General features: G+C 39.2%; 1 protein-coding gene across 4 annotated transcripts in view; it reads left to right on the top strand.

Annotated features, from left to right (window-relative positions):
- The window catches only part of Grm1 (glutamate metabotropic receptor 1), a 394,837-nt gene that overhangs the window by 328,722 nt on the left and 42,760 nt on the right, over positions 1 to 23,355 (top strand). For all 4 annotated transcript variants that reach the window (XM_087613360.1, XM_087613363.1, NM_017011.2 and 1 more), the window contains 3 exon segments: positions 3,162 to 3,408; positions 8,648 to 8,816; positions 17,005 to 17,131. In XM_087613360.1, coding sequence (XP_087469486.1) covers positions 3,162 to 3,408; positions 8,648 to 8,816; positions 17,005 to 17,131 — 543 coding nt within the window.

The following is a 23,355-nucleotide window of genomic DNA, read 5'->3' as shown; positions in this document are numbered from 1 at the left end:
ACTTGGGATGTTTAAAGTAGGTCAGTATTCTATAAAAATTCAGAACAAACACACATGAAGATGGTTTGTCTTTGCTACAAACATCACCCTGTAGTGCAGCCTCACCAGTCACTGCTCAAGGCTTCTGCGTGCATGCGTAGTGCTAATTGGCAGGGAATACCTTCTTGTTCATGCTATTCCTGTCTTTGCTGGTTATTGCTCTTTGAGTAGGTAACTACAGAGACTTAGAGAGCTTACCAAAGCGTTTCCTAAATCTTCATTCAAAGAAGTAGGACCCAAAGCATGCTGACTAGGCATGGTTTTACAAATAATGTTAGTATGCAGAGTACACTATGTAAAAACTATGTAAAATTAGAATTAATAAGTAAACTTAGCCAACTAGGTTGATCTATACCCACGATCACAATCCTGGAGAGGCAAGGCGGGATCATTTCTTTAAAGCCAGCCTGGGTTGCATAGAAAACCCTGTCTCAAAGATGAACCATGCATGGTAAAGAAGAAAGTGAAACTTATCAAGGTTTCAGGACACAGAAATGTCACATAAATGGCAATAGTATATCTACCTCCTATCCCAAGACAGAATTTTAAGGATGAAAAATGTGCCAATTATGGTGAAACCAGAAAACCAAATACTTGGGACCTGTACCATCAAAGGTATGAACCATGAAGGTATACATGAAGGAAATCCTAAACTTCCTAAGCACAAAACTTCTGAAAATGCTCTGTGCCAATGTCTTACAGCAATGACATAGATATGTGATTGTGAAATGTCATTTACTGCACAGTAAAGACTTCTGTATTTTACTGTAGGTGTATTTTACTGTAGAGAATTTTGAGTTTTATTTTATTTGAATAAGGATTTCACAATGTAATCTACTCTGGCCCAGAATTTACTATGTAGGTCAGTTAAGCCTTGAAGTCTCAGAAATATTGTGAATTAAGAGAAAATTCTCAAAGATTGTAACTTCCTTTTGCTATACAGAGCCACAAATACTAAGAAAACAGGAAAGCCTAGGTGCTAGCAGTTTTATTTGGAAGAGTGTGAACATTTTGTCTTGTGAACATTGCTTAGAAACACTGTCAAGATTCTGAGGTCTTTCTAAGACAAATACTGGCAGGCCAGTCTTCTTTGTCCTGCTGATGGATTGGGTGCCAAAACTTCTCAATAGTAAGCATCTGTGGACATCTGGAATAATCCAAGGAGGACACTTTAAACAGAGCTTGGGAAGATATTGGTTCACAGCTCAATGTCCTACCTTCTACTTCCTGTATGATCACTGGGTAGCCACTGAAAGTGGAGAGGCATTTAGATCTATATTACACCCTGTCCTTTCCTCAACTATAAAGTGGGAAGGCTAATGTCTTTCTGGCATATATCATATACTGAGTATTATAACATAAATCCAAAATTGATAATTATTGTTATATACTTGTCATCAAAATTAAATAAATGTAAAATTAGTCAAGATTAATCAAAGTATTGAAGACCATACAGCATGCACACACGTGTTTATATTTTTCTGTGTACATATATGAATCAGAGCCATATTATAATCAGTAAATAGGCATAGTTGGAATCTTAGGCTCCAGAACATGCATTGGTTTCCCTAGCTTGTCTCGTTCCCACTTGCGTTCAGGAATAATTATCTTTCCCATTCATTTTCATCCTGAAAAAAAGTGACCCATTTCAGATAAGTTATATGATCGCCCTAAATAGGGATCAAATCGAGAGCACTGATTTCATAGACGTCCAAGAATAGATCCTTCCTTGGTGCTGATGTATGGTATGAGGGACCACTTGACAACTACTGGGTTAAGACGGATCTTACTGTACATCCCAAGAGGCCTCATTTCAAAGACTTGGCAACTTCTGCAAAGGTTATCTCTGCTCTCTGTCTAATCCAGTGCTGTGTATTCATTTTGAGTGGGTGGAGTTTCAAATGTCCCTTTGAGCTTCCCTAATTCTTGGATTCCTCTTGGAAAAGTTTAGTCTGACAAATAGTACTTCAAGTAAATTCCACTCCTAACACTGACATGTCATGCAAATCTGGAAGATGGATTCAAGTTGGTTGAGTCCATAATTCTGCACTTTACTCTCAGGGTTGATACACAGCGTCTCTCAAATTTCAACTTCATCTAAATAGACCATTCTTTAAATAGAGCTCTAGGACTTTCTATTTTCATTCCAAGTTCAATGCCAAAGTCAAAATTTCTTACTGGTCCTTTTAGATGCTCTAAAGTCCTGGACTTCCTGATTCCCTTCAGCTAGATCGTAGTCAGAGGGAATCTACAGAACCAAGTCCAGGCTTCCCAAAGACTGCTGGTGATGTATCCAAAGTCAGTTTTGTTTTCTGAAATCGTTACTTTTATTTCACAAAGCCCAGTGGCCTCCCAGTTTTTCCTGGATATCCATGTCCAAAATGAAGATTTTTAATGTGGACATAACAATCTAACATTTCAGTTTCTATGAAATTAGCTGGCAACTGGGGCAGGTTTAGTCACCCGTGACAGGGGTAGAACGAACTGCAAGGCTTTCAAAATTTATAAGGAACAAATCGTGTTATAAGATTCACAAGTGAACAAGGCTCAATTTGATGTAGAATATGAATTCCCCACCCAGAAATTCCTTAGCAAAGCACCTGCTGATTGGAATATACATTTTAAATGTAATTCTTCTAAGTCTGGGTTTCATGTCCCTAGAGACGAGAACATCATAGAGTCACCAGAACAAAACATTGGAGGCTAGACATTGAATAAACTGAAGTAGCATGAATTGTAGACCATCAAAACAGATGCAAAATTCTTTTTCTGGTACCATGAGATAGGGAGGTTTGTATTATAAGTACTTGTGAAAGAAAAAAAGTTTTCTACTGCTCCTTGATGATTTATTTCATAAAAATCTTAATTTTGAACTCTATGCTGTTTACTCTATAACATAAAATCTTTACTAAATAAAGAAGGAAACCAGGAAATAACTGTTTTCAGACAGAATATAATAGTCGGTCACAAGTACAAAACAAGCTCTGCTTTCCCCAATGTCATGATCCCTGTCAGTCTGAAGCCCCTGAAATCACTGAGCACTGGGCTCTGGATATTGAGGGTATAGCCCTGACTGGATTCTTATTTGTCACCCTGGTAGTGATCTGTTTTTATTGTTACAGGAAATGAAAGCTTGGAAGAAAACTATGTCCAGGACAGCAAAATGGGATTTGTCATCAATGCCATCTATGCCATGGCACATGGGCTGCAGAACATGCACCATGCTCTGTGTCCCGGCCATGTGGGCCTGTGTGATGCTATGAAACCCATTGATGGCAGGAAGCTCCTGGATTTCCTCATCAAATCCTCTTTTGTCGGAGTGTCTGGAGAGGAGGTGTGGTTCGATGAGAAGGGGGATGCTCCCGGAAGGTAAGGTATCTCTTGAACCTTGAGCCAGACAAATGCCAACTAGGGTTCTGTTTGGTGCCATGGTTTGGGAGTATCGAAGATAAATTCACCTAGACAGATAAAACTAAGAGCATACCCATTTTGAAAAGGCCAAAAGACTCCATATTTAACTCTAAGAACCCTGTACCCTGCTAGCTACCCCTACACCAAGAAATCACCTGTCTGTTTCCTCGGGATGCCTGAGACCTCCCTGCTATACCTGGATAGCAGGACCTTCCAAAAGCACTGTCTGCACCAGTCAGCGACATCACATTGATGGACACATGCTACTTTCCTCATGAAATATTATGCCTATTGCACCTGATTAATATTATGTGACAAAATCAAAATCCTCCATGTACATGTTTATTTCTCAGGGTAACAACATATGCTTCTGTTTATATATCTCAAAAAAGAAAGAGTGGAGGGTCTGAGGTCGGGGATTTGGTTTATAGTAGTTTTCAAAAAAACAAGGAAATTAAAAGAATATATATATATATATTCATGTAATTTTCTATTGAGTCATTTTACACACAATCTGTTCTGCAACATTTGCTTTGATGCCATCAGTGAGCTCATGCATAGCTGGTACATAATGGATGTGTTCTGTATGAAGATTAGCTGGATTCATTCATACACATTTTCCAAAGAAAGAGATAATAAGAATGGCAGAGGGATTGAAATCCTTACCAGGAAAACTGATCCCTTAGGTGAAGCCCAGTGTGTCCATCATGCAAGCCCTGCTATCTTCCAGAGTGAATGTTACAGAGTTTAAGATTCCAAGGGAAACATGCTCTATGCTAAGGAGAAACATTAAATTAGTTAACATTGATAAGTTAAGAATTTCCTTCTCTGACAAATCATGAGTAACTCTCCAAGTTAGCCTGTCGCTAAATGTCACCCAGAGAGTAAGTGATAGAGTCACACATGGAGATAGTGTGATCTGACTTGAGGCCTTGTCATGGCCTTGCTACATCATGCTGCTCTTATCTAATCCTAAAACTAGGCAAAATTGCTGGAAGCTTTCTTTGTGTCATGATACAACTACTGTGAGAAACTTAGCATGGACGTGTCAAGTTCTACCTGTGGAGAATCCCTTGTGGGGGCTTAATGGAATCTTCCCATAAAAATCCAACAGCTGAATGCAGGGTGAATATTACATCTTTGTCAACAATTAAAACCATGTACTATAGGATTCCTTCCAAGATGCCAGCTAGGTGCGGTCAGATGCTGATTGAAATGTGAGTGGTTTATATAACCCAGGGCCTGGGAATGTGGGGAATCTGTGTACTTTAGGAGATGATATCAGGAGAAATGAAAGGATTGGAGGTTTAGAAGAGAGATTGTCCACCCATCTAATCCCACTATTGTAAACTTGAGTCCACTGGAAATGAGGTGCAGTAGAGGGTTACACTTGCTTTGTAAAAACCTTCTTCATGATTACAAACAGTAGTAATGGTAAGGATCATGATGATGATGATGATGATGATGATGATGATGATGATGATGATGATGAAATAATAGCAGTAACAGAACCAAGACACACATGGAATTTATTCAGTGTTTAATTAACGCAGGACTGGAGTATTTTCACACTCACTAAACACACATTTCCTTCCTGCTTTCCTACTTTTAAGTCATGCAGATCATCAGCTTCTATCTAGTTCATCTTTAGTTGCATTTTAATTTTGGAGTCTTCCACTCAATCCCTTTTCGTGGCATCATTTCCCCCGCATGAAGTGGGTCAACTTAGTCAGTTCACCTTCCCCCGCCCCCATCACCTCCCTTTGGCTTCTAGCTGCTGTCATACTATCATGTGCTTTTGGTCCCTCTAGTAATTATTTCAGTTAATCATCGCATAGATTAAACTGAATTCAGCTTGTAGATTTCCTGTAGATGTGATTTGCATAAGGATACCTCAAATAAAATGTAGCAACATACCAGGAAGAAACCTTGATGTTTAAAACAAACAAACAAACAAACAAACAAACAAAAAACCAAAAATGTGGGTGGGGCTGTGTTTATTATTTACATCCCAGTACTGCAAGGTTTTTTTTTTAGTAAGCCTGAAATTTGATATTTCAAAGTTTTTTTTTCCTGTTTTTTTTCCCAGCATTTGGAACTTTTAAAGAATGTGTTTTCATGAGAAAATATTGTGAAATTTTCGGTTTCTAAATGCTAATGAAGTGTGAACTGGCTTTCTTTATGAAAGAACAAACAAGGATGTGCTAATGAGAGTCTCCAGTCTTGGAAGAGTGACTTATAAGGATGGTTTAAGCTGGCACCTTGCAAAGGCATCATTGGAAGCTTGTGAGAAACGCCACATTCTAATATGGAGTAAAGTGCAGAAATTAATGAAAGGGAAAAAATGGGATGATTTTTTATTGAATAGTCACAACAGGTTCACTGCCATGAGCTCCAAATGTAAAGATATTGGAGATGTAGATTGATCATTGATCCCCAAATGAGCGTGAGCCACCAGCTCACAATTAGTAGTCACTTAGCCTTCACTCAGAGATACTCTGAAGTATTCTGATAAGCCTCAGAAACAAGGGTGATGGTAAGTACCACCCAAAAGCTAGAGCAGCAAGAAGATAAATAATGAGTTCTGGGAGCATTAAGTTTTTCCCACTAGGCAAGGGGAAAAAGTTACTTTATTTTCCATAAAAGTTACTTGATTTTCTTTCAGGAAACTATTTGTAGAAACTGTTAGAATCTGGGTGTGGAGAAGCCTGGAGTTTCCCTACGGGTGATAGGACACATCTACACATCAAGAAAGGGTAGTGCAATGCCAGTAAATGGATAGTTATTGTCTAGTTAAGGAGGTAGGCCAGGTACAGCCAAGAGATTTCCGAAACCAAGGCAGGCTGAGAGACAGTAGCTGTCCACGGTGCTGAGAATGAGAATGACTCTGACATAGGTTCAAAGAGACACGTATACCAGAAGGCAGGGACATGGGATGGGAGCAGAAGACTGCCCCGGAAGAGGAATATGTGCTGCTTAATTGCCATCTAGTTTCTTGGGTCAAATATAAAGAAGCAAAGAGGCATGCTGACTCTTGTAGTGCAGCAGGTTAAGATCTGTGCATAGCACTGTGGGAAATAATGCCTCTGCAGATCCAGGAAGAAGCCAAGCATAGAGCTTAGGCAAAGTACCCCATGTTATAGTTGGGAAAAGAGGAAGATCACTAGAGATATTGGAAATGAATGGCTATAACAACACCATCTTTCTAAGTATCTTACATAGTAGAACTTGCCCGTATATTAACATGTTCCTAGAACTAGAAATATGAATGATCTTAGACAATGCTTTTTATCCCCTCCAAGTCTTAGCTGTGGGGATACAACAAGATAGTTTGTTTCCCTTGGTTTACAAGTAGTAGACATTTGGTTGATAAAAATCAGAAGGCTTGGGACTCTAAGATCAAGGCATCAGCACATTTCGTGCCTAAGAAGGGCTTTCTTTCTGATTCATCAATGGTTCCTTCTAATGTTGTCCATATGTACTAGGAAAGTAAGACAGATTTCTCTAGCTGCTTTTGCAGAGGCAAGAATCCCAACCATGAAGGCTCCTTTCTCATGATCTATCACTGCCCAGTTACTTTGGATAAGGGTCTTAGCAAATGAATCTGGAGAGGATATAGACATTATCCTATATAGATATTATCCTATATCCTATATAGATATATAGGACCTATGCATGTGTCCCAATTAGAAAGTAGTTTCTGCTCTTCTTATGTTCCAAAATCCATATAGGAACCCCAAAAGACTACAAATAACCCTAAGTATTATAACTTACTATTAAAATATGAGACAAGGCTCCAGCTCAGTCATCCTGATGACAAGTCCTCTCTTCTACCAATTATGTTGCCAACTCTCCTCCACTGTAGCCCTGGAGGAAAATGTATTCCGGCCCCCAGATGATATTTTTGTGGCAGTAAATATTTCTTGAGGAAAAAGAAATAGAAAGATACACGATGCTATCCTTACTACAGGAAGATTTCAGATGTCGACTCTGCCTTTGCGCAGCATGTAAAGCTTCTGAAATAGCTGACACCAATAGTTCAGTTCCACAAATGTTTGCCTCAGTCAGAAGAGAGATCTCTTTGAGTGTTGCTGTACATAGTAATAAATTGGCTGGCAAGATAGTTTTACAGGTAAGGGTGCTTGCACAATAAGCAAGAGGAGCCAAACTTAAATCCCTGACACACCAGGGAGAGTTACTCATAACTGTAGCCCCGACATTGGGGTTAGAAACAGGAAGATCCAGGGTGCTCACTGGTCAACCTACTTAGGACAAGCTTCTGACTCAGTGCAATACTGTGGCACAAGGCAGCAAAGTAGAGATTGATAGAAGGAGATGCCAGATGTCATCTTCTAGACTCTACAAGTGCACATGGGCACCACTCCAGCATTCATATACATGCACTGTACATCCATGGAGCACATACAGCATACATCACATAACACACACACATACATCATATAACACACACACTCACGCACACACACACACTCACGCACACACTCACACACACATTCACACACTCTCACACACACACTCACACACACTCACACACACACTCACACACACTCACACAAACTCACACACACATTCACACCTCTCACACACACACTCACACACACACTCTCTCACACACACACACACACACACACTCTCACACACACACACATTAAGCTCTAAATGACTTTACTAACTAAAAGATCCCACTTTCAGGTTCCTTGCTCTTCTTGCACTTAGCGAATGGTCTAAGCTTTGTAATGTCTCCCATCTTTAAAATTTTCATTGTAATGAAAATGGCAAGTGAAAATGGTATAAAAAGGGAATGTGAAATAAATGTAACCGAGTATGGACATTAATGTTCTCGTGGGGAGTACGAACTGTTACTTGTTCAAAGGGTACTTCATGCTTTTAAAGAGTTGATCAACTAAATACATACATTATTACCTTTTGAAGTATAAACAGAAAAATGTTGAGAGCAATAAATCATTTGACAAAAGTGAATTGATCTAGAGACATTCTATGTGAATCAGAGGAAGTGTTCAGAACACACTATAAATGTAACAGTCACTGGTGCTGGGATGTGACGATCCAAGCTTTGACCTCTTGTCTCTCACTAAAATCCATTTACAAGTTACCTTTGTTTTCTCTCTCAGGGAAATATCCGGTGAGACTCACCTGTATTTGTTTTCTATGTTAGGTATGACATTATGAATCTGCAGTACACAGAAGCTAATCGCTATGACTATGTCCACGTGGGGACCTGGCATGAAGGAGTGCTGAATATTGATGATTACAAAATCCAAATGAACAAAAGCGGAATGGTACGATCTGTGTGCAGTGAGCCTTGCTTAAAGGGTCAGATTAAGGTAAGGCACAAATGCATCCCTAGATATTACTTGCAAAGAAGTTCACCAACTTTGCAACAGCAAAGGAAAGCATAATTTTAAGCAAGATTATCCAGAAAGAGTACATAGAGGGCTGCTCTTATGTTTAGCTAGAAATGCAAAGAAAGGTAGCTGACTGAGGTAGCTATTAGGTTAGGATATAGGTTTTTAGATATTTATATAGGCATATTTTTATGACTTTAGCTATCTAGATATTTGGTTAGGAACTATGAAAACTACTGAAGTAGTTTAAGGTTTTATTTTAATAGCAATGACAGACTGGGGACTTCCATATAATGTAGGCAGCAAGGAGATGAACAATGGCATTAAAAATCGAAACAGAAGTAAGCGTGGAAAGCAGTCATTGTGCTTAGTCATAGTGGCAGCTATTACTAAAGAAAGCTCTGGGGGGTCTAATGCACAGCACAGATTGTGATGGATGTGTTAATGAATTTCTCTGTGGCAGTCATTACACGATGCATACATATATCAAACCTCTGTGTTGCCCAACTTGTAACGTTTTGGCAATTGTTTTAAAATTAAAAATTTAGAAACGGAAGTAAATGTGGACATTAAAGCCAGTAATGTCATTTAGTCATGGTTCCAGCTATTGTCTACAGAAGGCAAAAGCTAGACAATGCCAAGAACATGGCTAAAGTGACAGTCACACGGATAAGAGAAACCAAAACAATGCAGATACTGTGAACAGCATTGCTCTTTCTCCACCAAGTGCTTTGGTTCTCCCGAAATGGATTATTTTTAAACAAAGAGAGTCTGCAATTTTTAATTATATGCAGAGACTGTCAGGGAAGAGAGAGTAAGTAGCTGATAATTTTACTATCTGCAGAACACTAGAGAAAATAAACACTAAATACCAGATTTCTTGACGGTTATGCTGGAAAGAATGGTCACTGAAGAGGGATTGGATACATGGCTTTAGGTTCAGGCTTTTTACATTCTGGCTGGATGATCCAGGAAGCAATGGAGTATGAGGGAGGAGGGGTGAGCTGGCAGGCATGCAGCCCGGGTGACCTAATAGGTCTTCCCCAGCTCTAATTTGCTGTGATTCATCTAAGGAAAGCAGACAAGCTGTCACGTAAATGTCACAAGGCACAGCTGGGGCTGGAGTTGATCTTGTATGAAGCTCTGGACCCCTTCCTGTACCATCAGGATCCTTTGCTCTGCCTGAAAGCTGCAGACTGAGTCCCCCCCACCTTCTGCAGAGGTGACCCAAAGTATACTGAGGAATACTGGGTATGCTATGTCTCCTGAGGACAGAGCCTCACCTCAGACTTTCTGTGGAGGATTGGGAAGCCTCCTATGAACTGTTAGAAACGTTGGAAGGTTTGGAACCTTTACGAGCATGACACAGCTGAGAAAAGTTGTCAGGATGGAACAACTCTTGGTGGCACTAGCTACTTTGAGGAAATAATTAAGTTCTGAGAGCAACTGTAATCATTATCTTGTGTTTACTCTGAGGATGTTACCTTATGACCATTTGTACTCACGGCAGCTAGATACATGGCGTGATAGTGGGCTCTTATTAGGACCACCACGGCCATGGTTAACCCTTTAGATTATGGGTATTCGGGCTGGAGAGATGGCTCAGCCGTTAAAGGCTAGGCTCACAACCAAAAATATAGATTATGGGTATTCTAGTTTGTCTGTGCAGCACTGAAGTTTGTGCACTGGAACTTAGTCCTCAGTGTGATGATGTGGAGAGGTGATGGGACCTTTAAGAGGTGGGACCTATGTATAGGTAAGTCTTTGGGGACATCACTCCTAAAAGAAATTACTCATCATTTGTTTCATGCAGTGATTTATCAAAACAGCAGTGTGTTGTAAGGTAAGGTCACTAATGTGCTTAGACTCTTCTGCAAGCAACCAGTCACTTTGTCGTCATGACATAGGCCAAAGAAGCCCCATGAGCAGCCAAACAGTTTGGTCCTAGGAAGTTGCAAACTAAATAAATCTCTCTTGTTTATAAATGTTGTAGCTTCTAGTATTTTGTTTTGGGAACAGAACATGGGCCAATTCAGTGGACCACATTCTCCAGGGAGCTGATCATTGTTTGGGTAGTGTAGGGCAAAGAAGACTGATGGTTTCCAGTCTGTATAAAGATATTTCAGTTGTGTAAATGTGACTCCACCCAAACCACCATACACAAGCTAACAGCTCTGCTTCTCACAAGACATCCACTTCTTGTCTAGATGGAACTCTTTCCCATGAGGACATCTGGTGGTACTTGAGAGAATGTCCTTTGATATCCAGAGGCATCAAACTTCCCTTTGACTGTTACTATGAAGTATCAGACCAATGAATCCTTAGTATATTGGTATCTTTTGTTTGGTTAGTTGCTTTTGGATGTAGATGAAGACCAGAACGTTGGGTAACTCAAGTCATATGTGGGGAAAACAGAGAAGGCCCAGCTCAGTGTCTTTCTGACTCTTTTCCAGTCTGAGGGATACTGAGTTGCCTACAAATGACTACTACAGAACTGTTAATAGAATGATTTTATTTTTCAGGATACATGGCAGGGGAGAAAACTGGCATGAAAAACATTCCTTTTCTCAATAATTCACCATATTTCAGATCCCTTGAAAGCCCCTACTTACATCTGTCTTTAACAGGCTGTAATTGAATCCTCAGATAGCATGCATATTTCAGTTGAACATTCCAGAAGAGAGGCCCTCTTTTTTTTTCCTCTCCAAGTTCAGAGGTGAGGCTGCTGCATATATCTGTCCACCTAGATGCTGCCTTCTTTCTGAAAGCATTTCTGTGTTTCATCCATATGATGTTATCATGGGAGAGCCTAGTAATCATGGCTGAGCCATTACAGGGTACTCACTATAAATGCAAATCTCTCAGGGGCCAATTTTAGAAATATTCTGTACTCTGCAAGATAAAAATATACTGCTCTCAGTAGCACCTGGATGGGGGAGATATGTGTTTGTTTCCCATAAACACCTTGGGAGGTAGAGAAACAAATGAAATCTGCATCTCATTACCAAAGAATAGCACTTATATTCTAACACCACTAATTTGCCACCTACCAGGTCTAGGATACAAAGTTAGCTCCCAGTAGCCATTGTAAAGATCCTGAAAAGGATCATAAGGCATGTATTTGTATTACTGGGAAGTGAAGCTTTTTTTTTTAAAGGCAACCCCTTCTAAACATCAAATACCATAAATGCTAAAGCTATGACTTCATACTTTTTCTTAGAATTCATAAAACTTTATTAGAATAATTTTTGATGCTATTAAAAGCTTATTTTCTGCTACTTATCTTTAGAGATATGTAACTTTTAAAAATAATATCTTATGGGTGCTAATGCTTTCTTGGAAGAGCCAATTCTGGACAAGATAAATAAAATAACTTTATTATTATTTCTTATAGATCAAGTCAGGTCAAGAGTGTATATGGCATATAGTTTAGCAGAGGTTATTTAATATAGGGTACTTGTTATAAAAGCATAAGGGGATACCGTGAAAGCTCCAAGATGAGAAACAGTGTGACTCTATCCCCTCTCTTATTCTAGAAGGACCTTCAAAGGATTTGGAATCTTGTTCAAAGATCCTCTTGTGTTCAGTGGGGTGGAGAGAAAAAAAAATACCCTGTTTTCTGTGTTCTTGTCCGTTGTATTTCTTGTGTACCAAATGAACCCAGCGGAGAGTAGGGAAGAAATCTCACAGGTTTTGTTGACCCATAAAACTACAGTACACAAGCCTTCAGTGGCAATTTGTTATTGGGAGATGCTGTCTGGACAATTAAGAACAAAGGAATGGAGGAAGTGAGGTCTGAAGGAACAGGAGTGTGTAGGGAGTCATAGGAAGGTTAGAGGGAAGAAGAGGGAGGGAAGAAAGAACAAATTCTCAATTCAGGGTCACCCAGCAAGTCCCTGTCTGCGTACAATAGATTCCGTACAAGTTACTCGTTGAAGTGACTCTTACAGAGGAGGTGTTACTGGCCCCGCTTTATAGATGACGGACCTGAGACCCAGAGAGGGTTGAGTCCCTTCCTCCTCAGTTCTTACATCTAGAATGTACCAAAGCTGGGCTGAGAGCCAACCCAACGCTCTTATCATCCCACGGCCACATGTTGTTCGACTCTGTTGTTATGTGAACTGGCATGTTGCCTCTGAGTGTGGATTTCAATTTCTAAGCACTGGATTTTCAACAGTTCACAATAAAAAACATAAATAGTGATCCACTTTAAAAATACAAAGAAGAGAGTGTCCAGAATTAAGGAAGTGAGCTTTTGTGAAGGAAGTGTGTGTGTGTGTGTGGGGGGGGTTATTATAGAGACAAAGAAAGTGCTAGAGAATGAAGGCATTTGTATAGATTGCTTTTATAGAATTCCTGCTTGAGCTCTCCCTCTCCTTCCCCCCTCACACCTTCCTTTAAATACACACACACATATATATATATATATATATATATATATATATATATATATATATATATATATATATATATATTGTGTTTCCAAGACTCTGCGTTTGAGATAGCGGTTGGGATAAGAGAAGAGGGGTTTCTTCTCATCTTTACATATTCTAGTGAACATGGTACACATGGCAAATATTTCCTCACCACACAAATGCCTTTTGTTGTGCAGTAAAGCAATTTTGTTTTGTTTCATTTTGTCCAGCCACATATCTAAACTATAGGCTTCAAAACTGGGATAATTTTTTCCACTCATGATATTGGCCAATCTATTTATTGTATTTTCTACTAGAGAGGTAGATGCTTAGTTTCAAATGAAAATAGAAATATGAACCTCAGAGAATTGCTTAATTTGAAATGATAGACAGTACCTTGTTCAACCTTTAGCCTTAGGTTGTTGTTGTTGTTGTTATTTTTGTTTGTACTTATGGGTGAGCAAAAAGGGCAGAGGCAGATTTGTTGAGTACCAAACCACAGGGCACATCATTTTTTTATGTGATGTCGGATATTTTTCTAGACACAGGGTAGCTTAAAGAGTCCATTAAGCAACCCCTTATATTTGCTCCTAACTTGAATGGGGTATCCCTAGGTGTGTGCCCTTGTGCCCTGAGCATTTGTGGGTACAACACTACAGGGCTTGGTCTCTTGGCTTTCCAAACAGTGGCTGAAAGAACTTGAAAAAAATTACCAATGGAAAACACTAATCACGTCTTTAAAAATAAGCTTATGGTCTTGATTCTTTGTATTTACGCTATCTTCTTTCAACACAGGACGTTATTGAAAAGTCACTGGGTTGTTTTAGAGAAATTATTCCTAGAGTCTGCAGGGCATTAGGGATTTAGATCCCAACATGACTTATGTGTTCTCCGATCATTTTTGCAAAGTGACCCTTAATAACATTTTTAAAGCTCTGTTGTTTCGATGCTGTCTTTCTTAGCACACTTTCCCATTTCTTGTTTCTTTAATTGTTGCTAAGTGGCTCTTTGTATTGCAGTTGCCTATTCCGTCCAATCTCAGAATTATTCTCTAAAAGACGTTGTTTATTTGGGAGATTGGATGCTCATTCTTGAGCAAATTTACCAGGCAACTAATATGTTTTGTTTTCCCTGGTAATGTTAAAAACATGGTAAGGCTAAGAATAGACAGACTACAGCTCTCTTTGTATATGTATGTGAATATCTCTACTACTTGCTGCCAATTTTTCCTGCTGCTTTGTGCAGAAATAACTATACAAACCAGATTTTAATCTAAAGTCCATGTTATTTAACAGAAATGTGGAAACAGAAGAGCGTGGGAATATTATAACAGCCCTATACTAATCTCTAACACACTTGTCACTAGCACATTTCTTTAGCCAGATGATAGAATATAAAATTTGAATTATGTGAATTTAGTTGCATGGGACTTAGGTAACCTTTGCCATCTCCTCCATTCTGCAATGTTGTAACATGACTTAAAGTCACTAATGTTCTAGCACCATGCCTGATAAAATCTACTATCCAATGGGCTTGTGCTATTTTGATTTCAAAGCTCTGTTTGAGGAACTAAAAACCTGAGAAATGTTAAAAGGATGTGGAAAGTGGGGAGGATAAATGTATTTTGTGTTACTTTTTGAGTTTGGCTAAATAGCAATATCACTTTAACTGGGAAATGAAAGATTAAAGCTGATACACAGTATTTTACATTGACTATTACTATTTAACTTAAAACAAGGAGGCAATATTCATTTATTAATTAAATTTTATCTTACTATTTAGAAAGCAATTCTTGTTTGCAATATAAAGTTTTCACTACTATTTTGAGGCTAACTGAAATTATTTTTCAAAAGACACTAAATTTCACTGCACTCTCAAAAACCCACTTGAAAGCAAAATGAGAAAAGAAAAACGTTTTACATTTGAAGAAAATGTTCTGTTATTTGATCCTTTCCCACGATTCTAAACTGACGGTATCAATTTCAACACCACCATAAAATAATTCCAGATTTATGAAGGCTCAGGTGTCTATCACTTTAAATTACAACAATATTTACAGCTAAATTCTGACTTTACATATGGGAATGTGTGGGTTTTTTAATGTGCTAGGAAAGAACTTCTGCTACTCTCCATGAGGCAATAACAGGGTGCAGGCTGTGCCTTCTGCCATAAACAATGAGGAAACATGATAGAACATTTTAAATCTCTGTGTTTTGACATTGGAAGAAGTGTGCGACCTTGATGCCATGGAAGTGAAAAAAAATTTGCAAGGAGAACCCTAATACCACTCAGGCTTTCTGCCTGAAGGCAGTCTCCTGATTGTTCAGCTCCACAGAACACAGAGTTTGGCCGTCTTGCTAATTCAATACGACAGAATCTGAGTTTGGGAAAGCCAAGAGAGCTATGCTTTGCAACACAGATGATGGAGCTCTACAGGAAACACATAAACAGTCCCAGAAATTGCCACAGGAGTTTCCTTGGGTACTAGAACATCAATCTGCTTGTGAGTATAACAGTCTGAAGAGTCCAGGCAAAGGGCAATACCTAGGAGAGTAAATTCTCAGAGCTGACACAGCCAGGTCTGAGGTCATTGTTGCAGTTTCCATCAACCATAATGGAGACGTCACGTTGAACGTACACACAATTCAATAAAGGACTGGAAGAATCAGAATTTATTAGTGAGGCTGAAAAGTTCCTAAACAGACTAGATATATAGCAAATATGTCCGGCCTGCAGTCCATGGGCCAGAGGCATCCTTGAAGAGCTGTGAATGGGACCCAACACATTTGTAGAGGTCACATGTGTAGAAAGGTGACATCACAGGATCAAAGGTCAGATAGTACCTACCAAAGCCAAGTTCCAAAGTGAGAAAACTGTCTGTAAGGAATTAAATGCTTGCTAGATATGACTGAAAACTTCTTAATGAGAGAGGGGTGGGGGTGGGGAGAAGAAATGCAGCATGCTGTGCCTTCACACAAGTGTCTGGTCAACACTTCTTACACATTTGTTGAGAAATTTGGAACACTTCATACCTAATCAAGAAGAACATCAAATGATACTCTTTTTGACATCCTAATAAAAGAAGCCTATCTCTAGGTTCAGGCATTCATCCACATAGAGAGAAAAAGACCATCAAAAAGAACACAAAATAAATAAGCATGGGTCTAACCTGGGAGGTAGCCAGTCATTCTGGGTCCATCTCCACTTTCCCACAGTATTGCTGCAGTATATTTAAAGAATGAATTTTGTTTTCAGGGAAAAATATATCTTTTTTATTTTTAAAAGAATGGATAAATGTTAATGTAAATAAACAAGGATAGAGTTAAATGTTTGTTCTGTTTATTTGAGATGGGGTCTCACTATCTAGCTCTGACTCTCCCGGAAGTTACTATGTAAACTGGGTGGCCTTGACTTCACAGAGATCCACCTGCCTCTGCCTCCTGGGTCCTGAATTGAAGGCGTGTATCACTATGTCCTGCTTATATTCTTATTAATTAAAAATGCTAAAGAAATAATGTAGCCCATAGCATACTCACTTTGTATGAAATTGCTACCAAATGGCTTCCAAACTCAGGGTACAATGTGTCGACCTCCACTCCTGATCTCTGCGCTCATGGGGTTTGCAAACCTTTCCCAGGTCTATTTAGCAGTCAGGAGACTCTCAGAGTGATTGTGAAGACAAGTCCTCACCTGAAACAGGAGCTTGTCTGCGGAGCCGACTTCTCAGTAAGCAACACCTTCCTGTCTTGTAGGTCATACGGAAAGGAGAAGTGAGCTGCTGCTGGATCTGCACGGCCTGCAAAGAGAATGAGTTTGTGCAGGACGAGTTCACCTGCAGAGCCTGTGACCTGGGGTGGTGGCCCAACGCAGAGCTCACAGGTAGGAACAGGCTCCCTTGAAGCATTGTCCTCCTGATGGGACTCCTTAATCAGCTGCCTCTTTTCACTACCGCCCTTTGCTACACACTCTGTAGAGCTTGTCCGTAGAGCTGCAGTGTAGAGCACAGCGTATGAGCCCTTTGACGTTTTCATGCTCTACATTGAAAAATGTAGTTCATTTCCACCTGAATACACATGTGTAGATATGTGGTAGGATATTCTGCTTCAGAGATATTTTGTATTTCTTCTTTTCAAAATGTTATTGGGAGGCATTTCAAGTCCACTGAATTTCTATTTGCTATTATTTCTTGGATATCATGGTGTGTATGTAAGCTGCTACTCCAATCCCTAAAGATTCATAGGTAAATGAACACCAATCCTAGTCTTTTGCTCCTGACATTTGAATGCCCTGTGCATGTGCACACACATACAACACACACACACACACACACACACACACACACACACACACACACACCTTTAAACAAACCTTTAAACAAACATTTGTTCATACAGTTAATTTTGTTTTCATAGTCCCTGGTATAAACTCACAAGAGAAGTGTTTCAAAAATATTTCACAGAAGTTTTAAGTCTAGAGTCCTAGAAACCTTGGCACGTGGCTAAATAGTGGCTTGGCGCACTAACCATTCATCTTAGAGGAAGTGGAAGAAACCTCAAGGCACACAGCTGTGTGCAAAAGAGTCGAGGAAGCCAAGCCGTGAACCCCTGATCCCATGACTCCCTGGGTGCCTTTGAAAATCTTCAGAAGAGGTGAAAATGCTAATGGTTGCTGGCTTTTTGCTTGATTCTAAAGAAAAATATGAAAGTTAAATGCATGGCTTTCCCCAAATATAGTTTTAAAAAATGGTCAGATCAGTAGAACTAGGTCATATAGCTAAAATTATACTTAAAATGGCACAACCTCATGAAACGTTAGCTTTGTTAGAGTCAAACCTAAGTGAGTATCAAAAATCATTTGGTACAAAGACCCTTTCCAAAGAAAGCAAGTTAGATCAGAATATCAGAATATATATATATATATATATATATATATATATATATATATATATATATATATATGTTCTTTTTTTCGGAGCTGGGGACCGAACCCAGGGCCTTGCACTTCCTAGGCAAGCACTCTACCACTGAGCTAAATCCCCAACCCCTCAGAATATATTTTTAAGTACACCAGTGAAATTAATGACACATTTTTCTCTCATGTTTTCTTAATTCTCTAGCTAAAAGCTAGCTTGAAAGTTTTCATATACCTAAAAGTTAGCCAGCAAATGCCCTCCCCCAGTGTCTCATCCTCTAGGTCTGGAGTGGGACACAATGAATGCCCTTGTTTGTTCACGAACCCAACCTTAAATACACACAGAGCTACATCAAAGGAGGGGGCTTAGAAAGAACCGATAAAAGGGAATAAGGGGTAAATGAAGGACACCTTGATCAAAGAGTATTATACATATGCAGTTATAAAAGAATGGTTTTATAACTTGTGTTTGTACTTATTTTATGCCGAGTTCATTCTGGTGCCCTAAGGTTTTGTTTCTTTTACCTGTTTCCCAAGGTAGCCTTTTCTTCTTGGAGCCTCCTTTTCTGGCTTAGGAACAACATTGCCTCTGTTCAGTGAGAATCAGCAGGGGAAAGATCATGCATGCGTTAACCACCACACGTTCCTTTGCCTCAGCAGTACATTCTGGGTGGTTCCTTCATGTAGATGTGTCCGTGAGTATGGAACTTCAGTCTAGATTCTTCAGCTCAACATCACTCTGCACATTTTCAAACATGTGTCACCAGAATCCAGAGTACTTTTGGGGCCACTGATTTGTGTCGCCTCTTGCCCTGCTCTCTGCCAGCGTAGGCATACCTACCAACTCTACCATTACCCAACGGAAACACTACACATCACTCCTTTAAAGTCATAGCTCTCAACTGTTTCCTTTTTCTGTTCTAGCTATGCATTCTCTTCAAGGCCTAATGTCACATGTGTCCTTTAGGTGAATGTGAATATCTCAACCTTTTATTTGGACTGAACTTTTTAGGGATTTCTGGGTCAAGAGAGTACTGAGCCACTTTTACAGGTGGCTTACGGAGAAAGCAAAAGTATTTTTAAAAAGAACGCAGTAGGGAAAAGCTAACACCCAGTAGCTGTGTCATAATCTGTGTCTGTTCAATAGAGAAGTTGGAGATAAATGCAATTGTCAGCACAAAAGTTGCCCCGTGAACCTCTTTATCTCCCTCCTGATCCAATAACTTTATCACCTACTTAAGGGTTGTAGGCACCGATGGCACACGCATGTTTCTCTGATCTTCCTTCGGACTCAGGCCTCCCTGTCACTCATATGTCTCTCTAGTTTTCTCCTCTTCCACAGCTGACACTTCCTGCTCATCCACTTTTCCTCAAAAAGCCCTCGTGTTTGAGAGCTGGAGCTGACCTAGCACCCAGTCCCCTCTTCCAGCTAGTTGAGGGAGAGCTCAGCTGACAGAAGGGAGTGTAAAAGCCTTTCTGGGTTTGTTCTCAGAAAGCAGAAGTGCTGAATTTGAGAGGCAAGAGGTTTTTCCTCCTCTGCATGCTTTTGAACTTTTCTGAGCCTTTTGTACTGCTCTGTTTTCATATGAGTTGGGACTTTGTTCACACATGAAAAAGAACTTCTATCTAAACTTTGAAATACATTTTAAAGGGCTGGTAGAGTGAGTGCCTCAGTGGGTTAAGGTGATTGCCACCAAAACGTCTCACAGAATTTCAATTCCTGGGAACCACAGAAAGGAAAGAAGAAACTTTTACAAGTTGCTTTCCAACCGTTGCATGTATCATGGTGTTTATTAGGCGTGATGAGTGCATGCATGTGTGAGTGCACACATAGGCACAAACATCTAGACACACACACAGACACACACATTGAAATTTTAAAACAACTATTAAAAAAAAGATTTAGTATGTTGTGGTACTTTCTGATTGTTTATTTGAGACCAAATCACACTTGTCTTGTACAGCCCAGACTATGTCGTAGCCCAGGCTGGCCTTAAAATGAGGGACCTCCCATCTCAGCCCTCCCTGAGAGTTCTGGGGTTACAGGGCTATACCACTACACCCAGTAGTCACGATGGAACACAGTTATACATTTAATCCATTGGATTTCTCCACCATGAGTCTATTGTCTACATATTATCAGATGACTCTTCCTCTTTAGGACTTCATCTTGACAAAACGTGGAAGAAATCTCCATGACTATAAATTACACGAACGCCAGTACAGTGTCCTTTCTAAAGACTGACTGTTAAGTGTATCTTGTACACATAAAGATAACCTTAACATTCCAGTGAATTGAGTCACATAACAGCTCATGCTGCTTCAACTGCCAGTTACTATTCCACTATATATACAATTTCGTAATTGTTACCCTCAATATCATCAGAACACACATCTCTTGTACCAATTTATACTTATGTGTTAGTTACACTGATTGTTTCAACATTCCTATTAATTAGTTTTACACATGAGAGGAAACTTAGATCCCATTTGTCACTTACGTGGTTCCATGTCAAACACAGAGCGAGAGCACAGCACATGGCCATGTGGTTTTGGTGTTGCCATTGTAGTGGTAGTTCTGAAAAGGAAAACCCCACTGGTAAAGAATACCAAAAATCAGTAGAAATATTCAGAAGAATAAAGACAGTGGCTTCCAGTGGGTATTTTATTTTGATGGATGTTTATTTTTTTAATATAAAATTTCTGTTAAAATAAGGAGTAATTTTCTCTGAGAAATGATTGATGCTGCTGAAGATAAGGTTTGTAAAAATGTACTGAAGTCAACTTAAAGATGGCAAAGATTCTCATCAATGAAAACAAATATTTATAAGTGATTTAAATATTCATTATCTTTTTTCTGCATCTGAGAAACATTGTTGAATTCTCAAAGGAAGTGGGTTTGGAGCTCTTAGCCTTTTTTGCATTTTCTTCTGGGGTATGTGTATTTTAATTCTTCACATATATTTTATGCTTCAATTCTTATGATTCATAAACATGATTATTTCCCATGATGATATAGGACTTGACAGGAATTTAATAATTCATAGACCAACTAAACATGATGCAATAATGTTAATTTGTTCTAAAATACCAAATAGTATAAAAATTTCTTTAAAAGGCAGTCTGTACTAAATTTGTCATTAAAAAAAAAAGCAGAGAAATTATCTTTATTGTCTCCATTTGCCAATCACCATGACATCTATGTTATTATCTATTTATCTCTACTCTATTATCTATTTATCTCTACTCTATTATCTGTCTATCTGTCTCTCTATCATCTATGTCATCTATCTGTCTATCTATCTATCTATCTATCTATCTATCTATCTATCTATCTACCTACCTACCTATCTATCTACCTGTTTATTTCTACAATATGTCTTACCAACCATTTTGTACCCAGATATTTTCAAAGACACTGAGGCAAACACATAAGCATATAAAATGCATTACAAGAGATCAATAAGTAAACAGTGAGCTAAATCTCACAGCACGGCCTTGTGTACCATGTCATATGAATAAATGGCAAGAAGCAATTATTGTTCCTTGGAAGGAAAAGGGAACTTCATAGAATGAATATCTAAGCTATACATTGAATTATAAGTAGATACTTACTTTGTAGGCAACTGATATTAAAGACATACATTGTGGTAAGAATTTTGGTAAAATTATCATGAAGTAGTGTTGTGAATGTCACACATTTCTCTAAGATAATTGGAGTAAAATAATAATTGCCTCTGTTTATTAATCAGTGTTATGTATGACTTGACCTAGTTAGGAAGAAATATGATTCTTCATTTAGCCCCCTAATGCACTTGGATATTAAAAACTCTGAAATATCTGGTTCACAGATGAGAAGTAGCCTCTGGTCCTGGAATTGGAGTTATTACCACTTGTCTGAGTTTGTTGAGTGATTTGAAGCCTGCTTAAAGGCCAGCTTGTATGATGCCTCTGGTTCTCTGAATGGCCCTGGATGTTTGCCAAGCTGTCCTGTTTTGGGAGCTCTGGATGTCATACGAACAACTCTTTTAAGTTTTCTTCTGTATGTGGGGGTCAGGTGTGCTAAATCAGTACTCGTCATTTATTGCAGGATGCCGTAAGATGCTCTCACACAGGAGTGCCATAACTTTAACTCTTCAAAACTGAGTCATAATCTCACTAACATTACATGTATGACAGAATTGGGTATCAGAATCAATTTCCTCGAGATGGCAAATCTAATGCTTCCCAATTTTAAGATGTCTGAATCCAGGGAAAGCAAAGAGGGGGAAATGCCAATCTTTAAGAAATCTATTCAAGGTATAACTTATTCATAAGCTCCAGGTGGTCGTGGCTTGAGGGGGGTCTGATTGACATTCAAGAGCCTGACTTCCGCATATGCAGAGTCATGCATCTTGTTGGTAGCAAAAGTGATCACGGTGGAGTGGTAAACCTGTGCTTGGGATTTTATTATGATAAGCCTCTCCAGTTACTGCACAAGAATGCCAGGTCTGCTTCAAGGACAAAGACATTTTCTTTTAATGGTGCGTGGTACACTGTTCAGAGCAGTTGTGTAGCTAGATTTGGACAATTTTATGGCCTTTTGTGGAGAGGTATTTTTCTTTGAGTTTTGACAATGTTATAGGAGCAGGAATTTGTAAGATGCAAACTTTGAAATATCCCTGGTGACAGCCAGTGCAACCCTTCAGTGAGAGGCCTGACTGATTTTCCTGCCTTGAGCTGTCTCCACGCTGGCGCTCTTCAGACAGATCTGGCAGTGCACACTCTGAACAGGGCTTCTCTGTGGATGAATTAGAGCTTGTACCTGCATCTCCCTCAAATGGCGGTGCTGACACGCCGGTCGTCTTTTGCTGTGGTACACATGTTGCTTTTAAACGAAAGCATTTCATGAATGTGTTTTGCAAGCCTCTGAATTTCTTTTCAGATTTGTGAACTCATGGAATCCTTGCCTCTTGTGAAATGTATCAGAGAAGTGAGTGTGACTTGCCTACATATCGTTTCTTAAATGATTCGAACTAACAGTTATTGCTGGTTATCATTAAGCCGCTGTAATAGAGATGCTGACTGTCTCAAAAGCCATAGCTTAAATGGGTCCCTATCACTGGTAGGGGAAACAGTAAAGATGGAGTCAGCTTTGTATAGCTTCAAATCGATAAGGAAAAGTATACATGAATATGACATACAATCATCTT

This window comes from Rattus norvegicus, chromosome 1, assembly GCF_021556685.1.
Source record: "Rattus norvegicus strain SHRSP/BbbUtx chromosome 1, alternate assembly SHRSP_T2T, whole genome shotgun sequence".
Classification (NCBI taxonomy): domain Eukaryota; kingdom Metazoa; phylum Chordata; class Mammalia; order Rodentia; family Muridae; genus Rattus; species Rattus norvegicus.
Note: the sequence above shows the minus strand (reverse complement) of the source record. Positions and strands in the feature narration are given on the sequence as shown.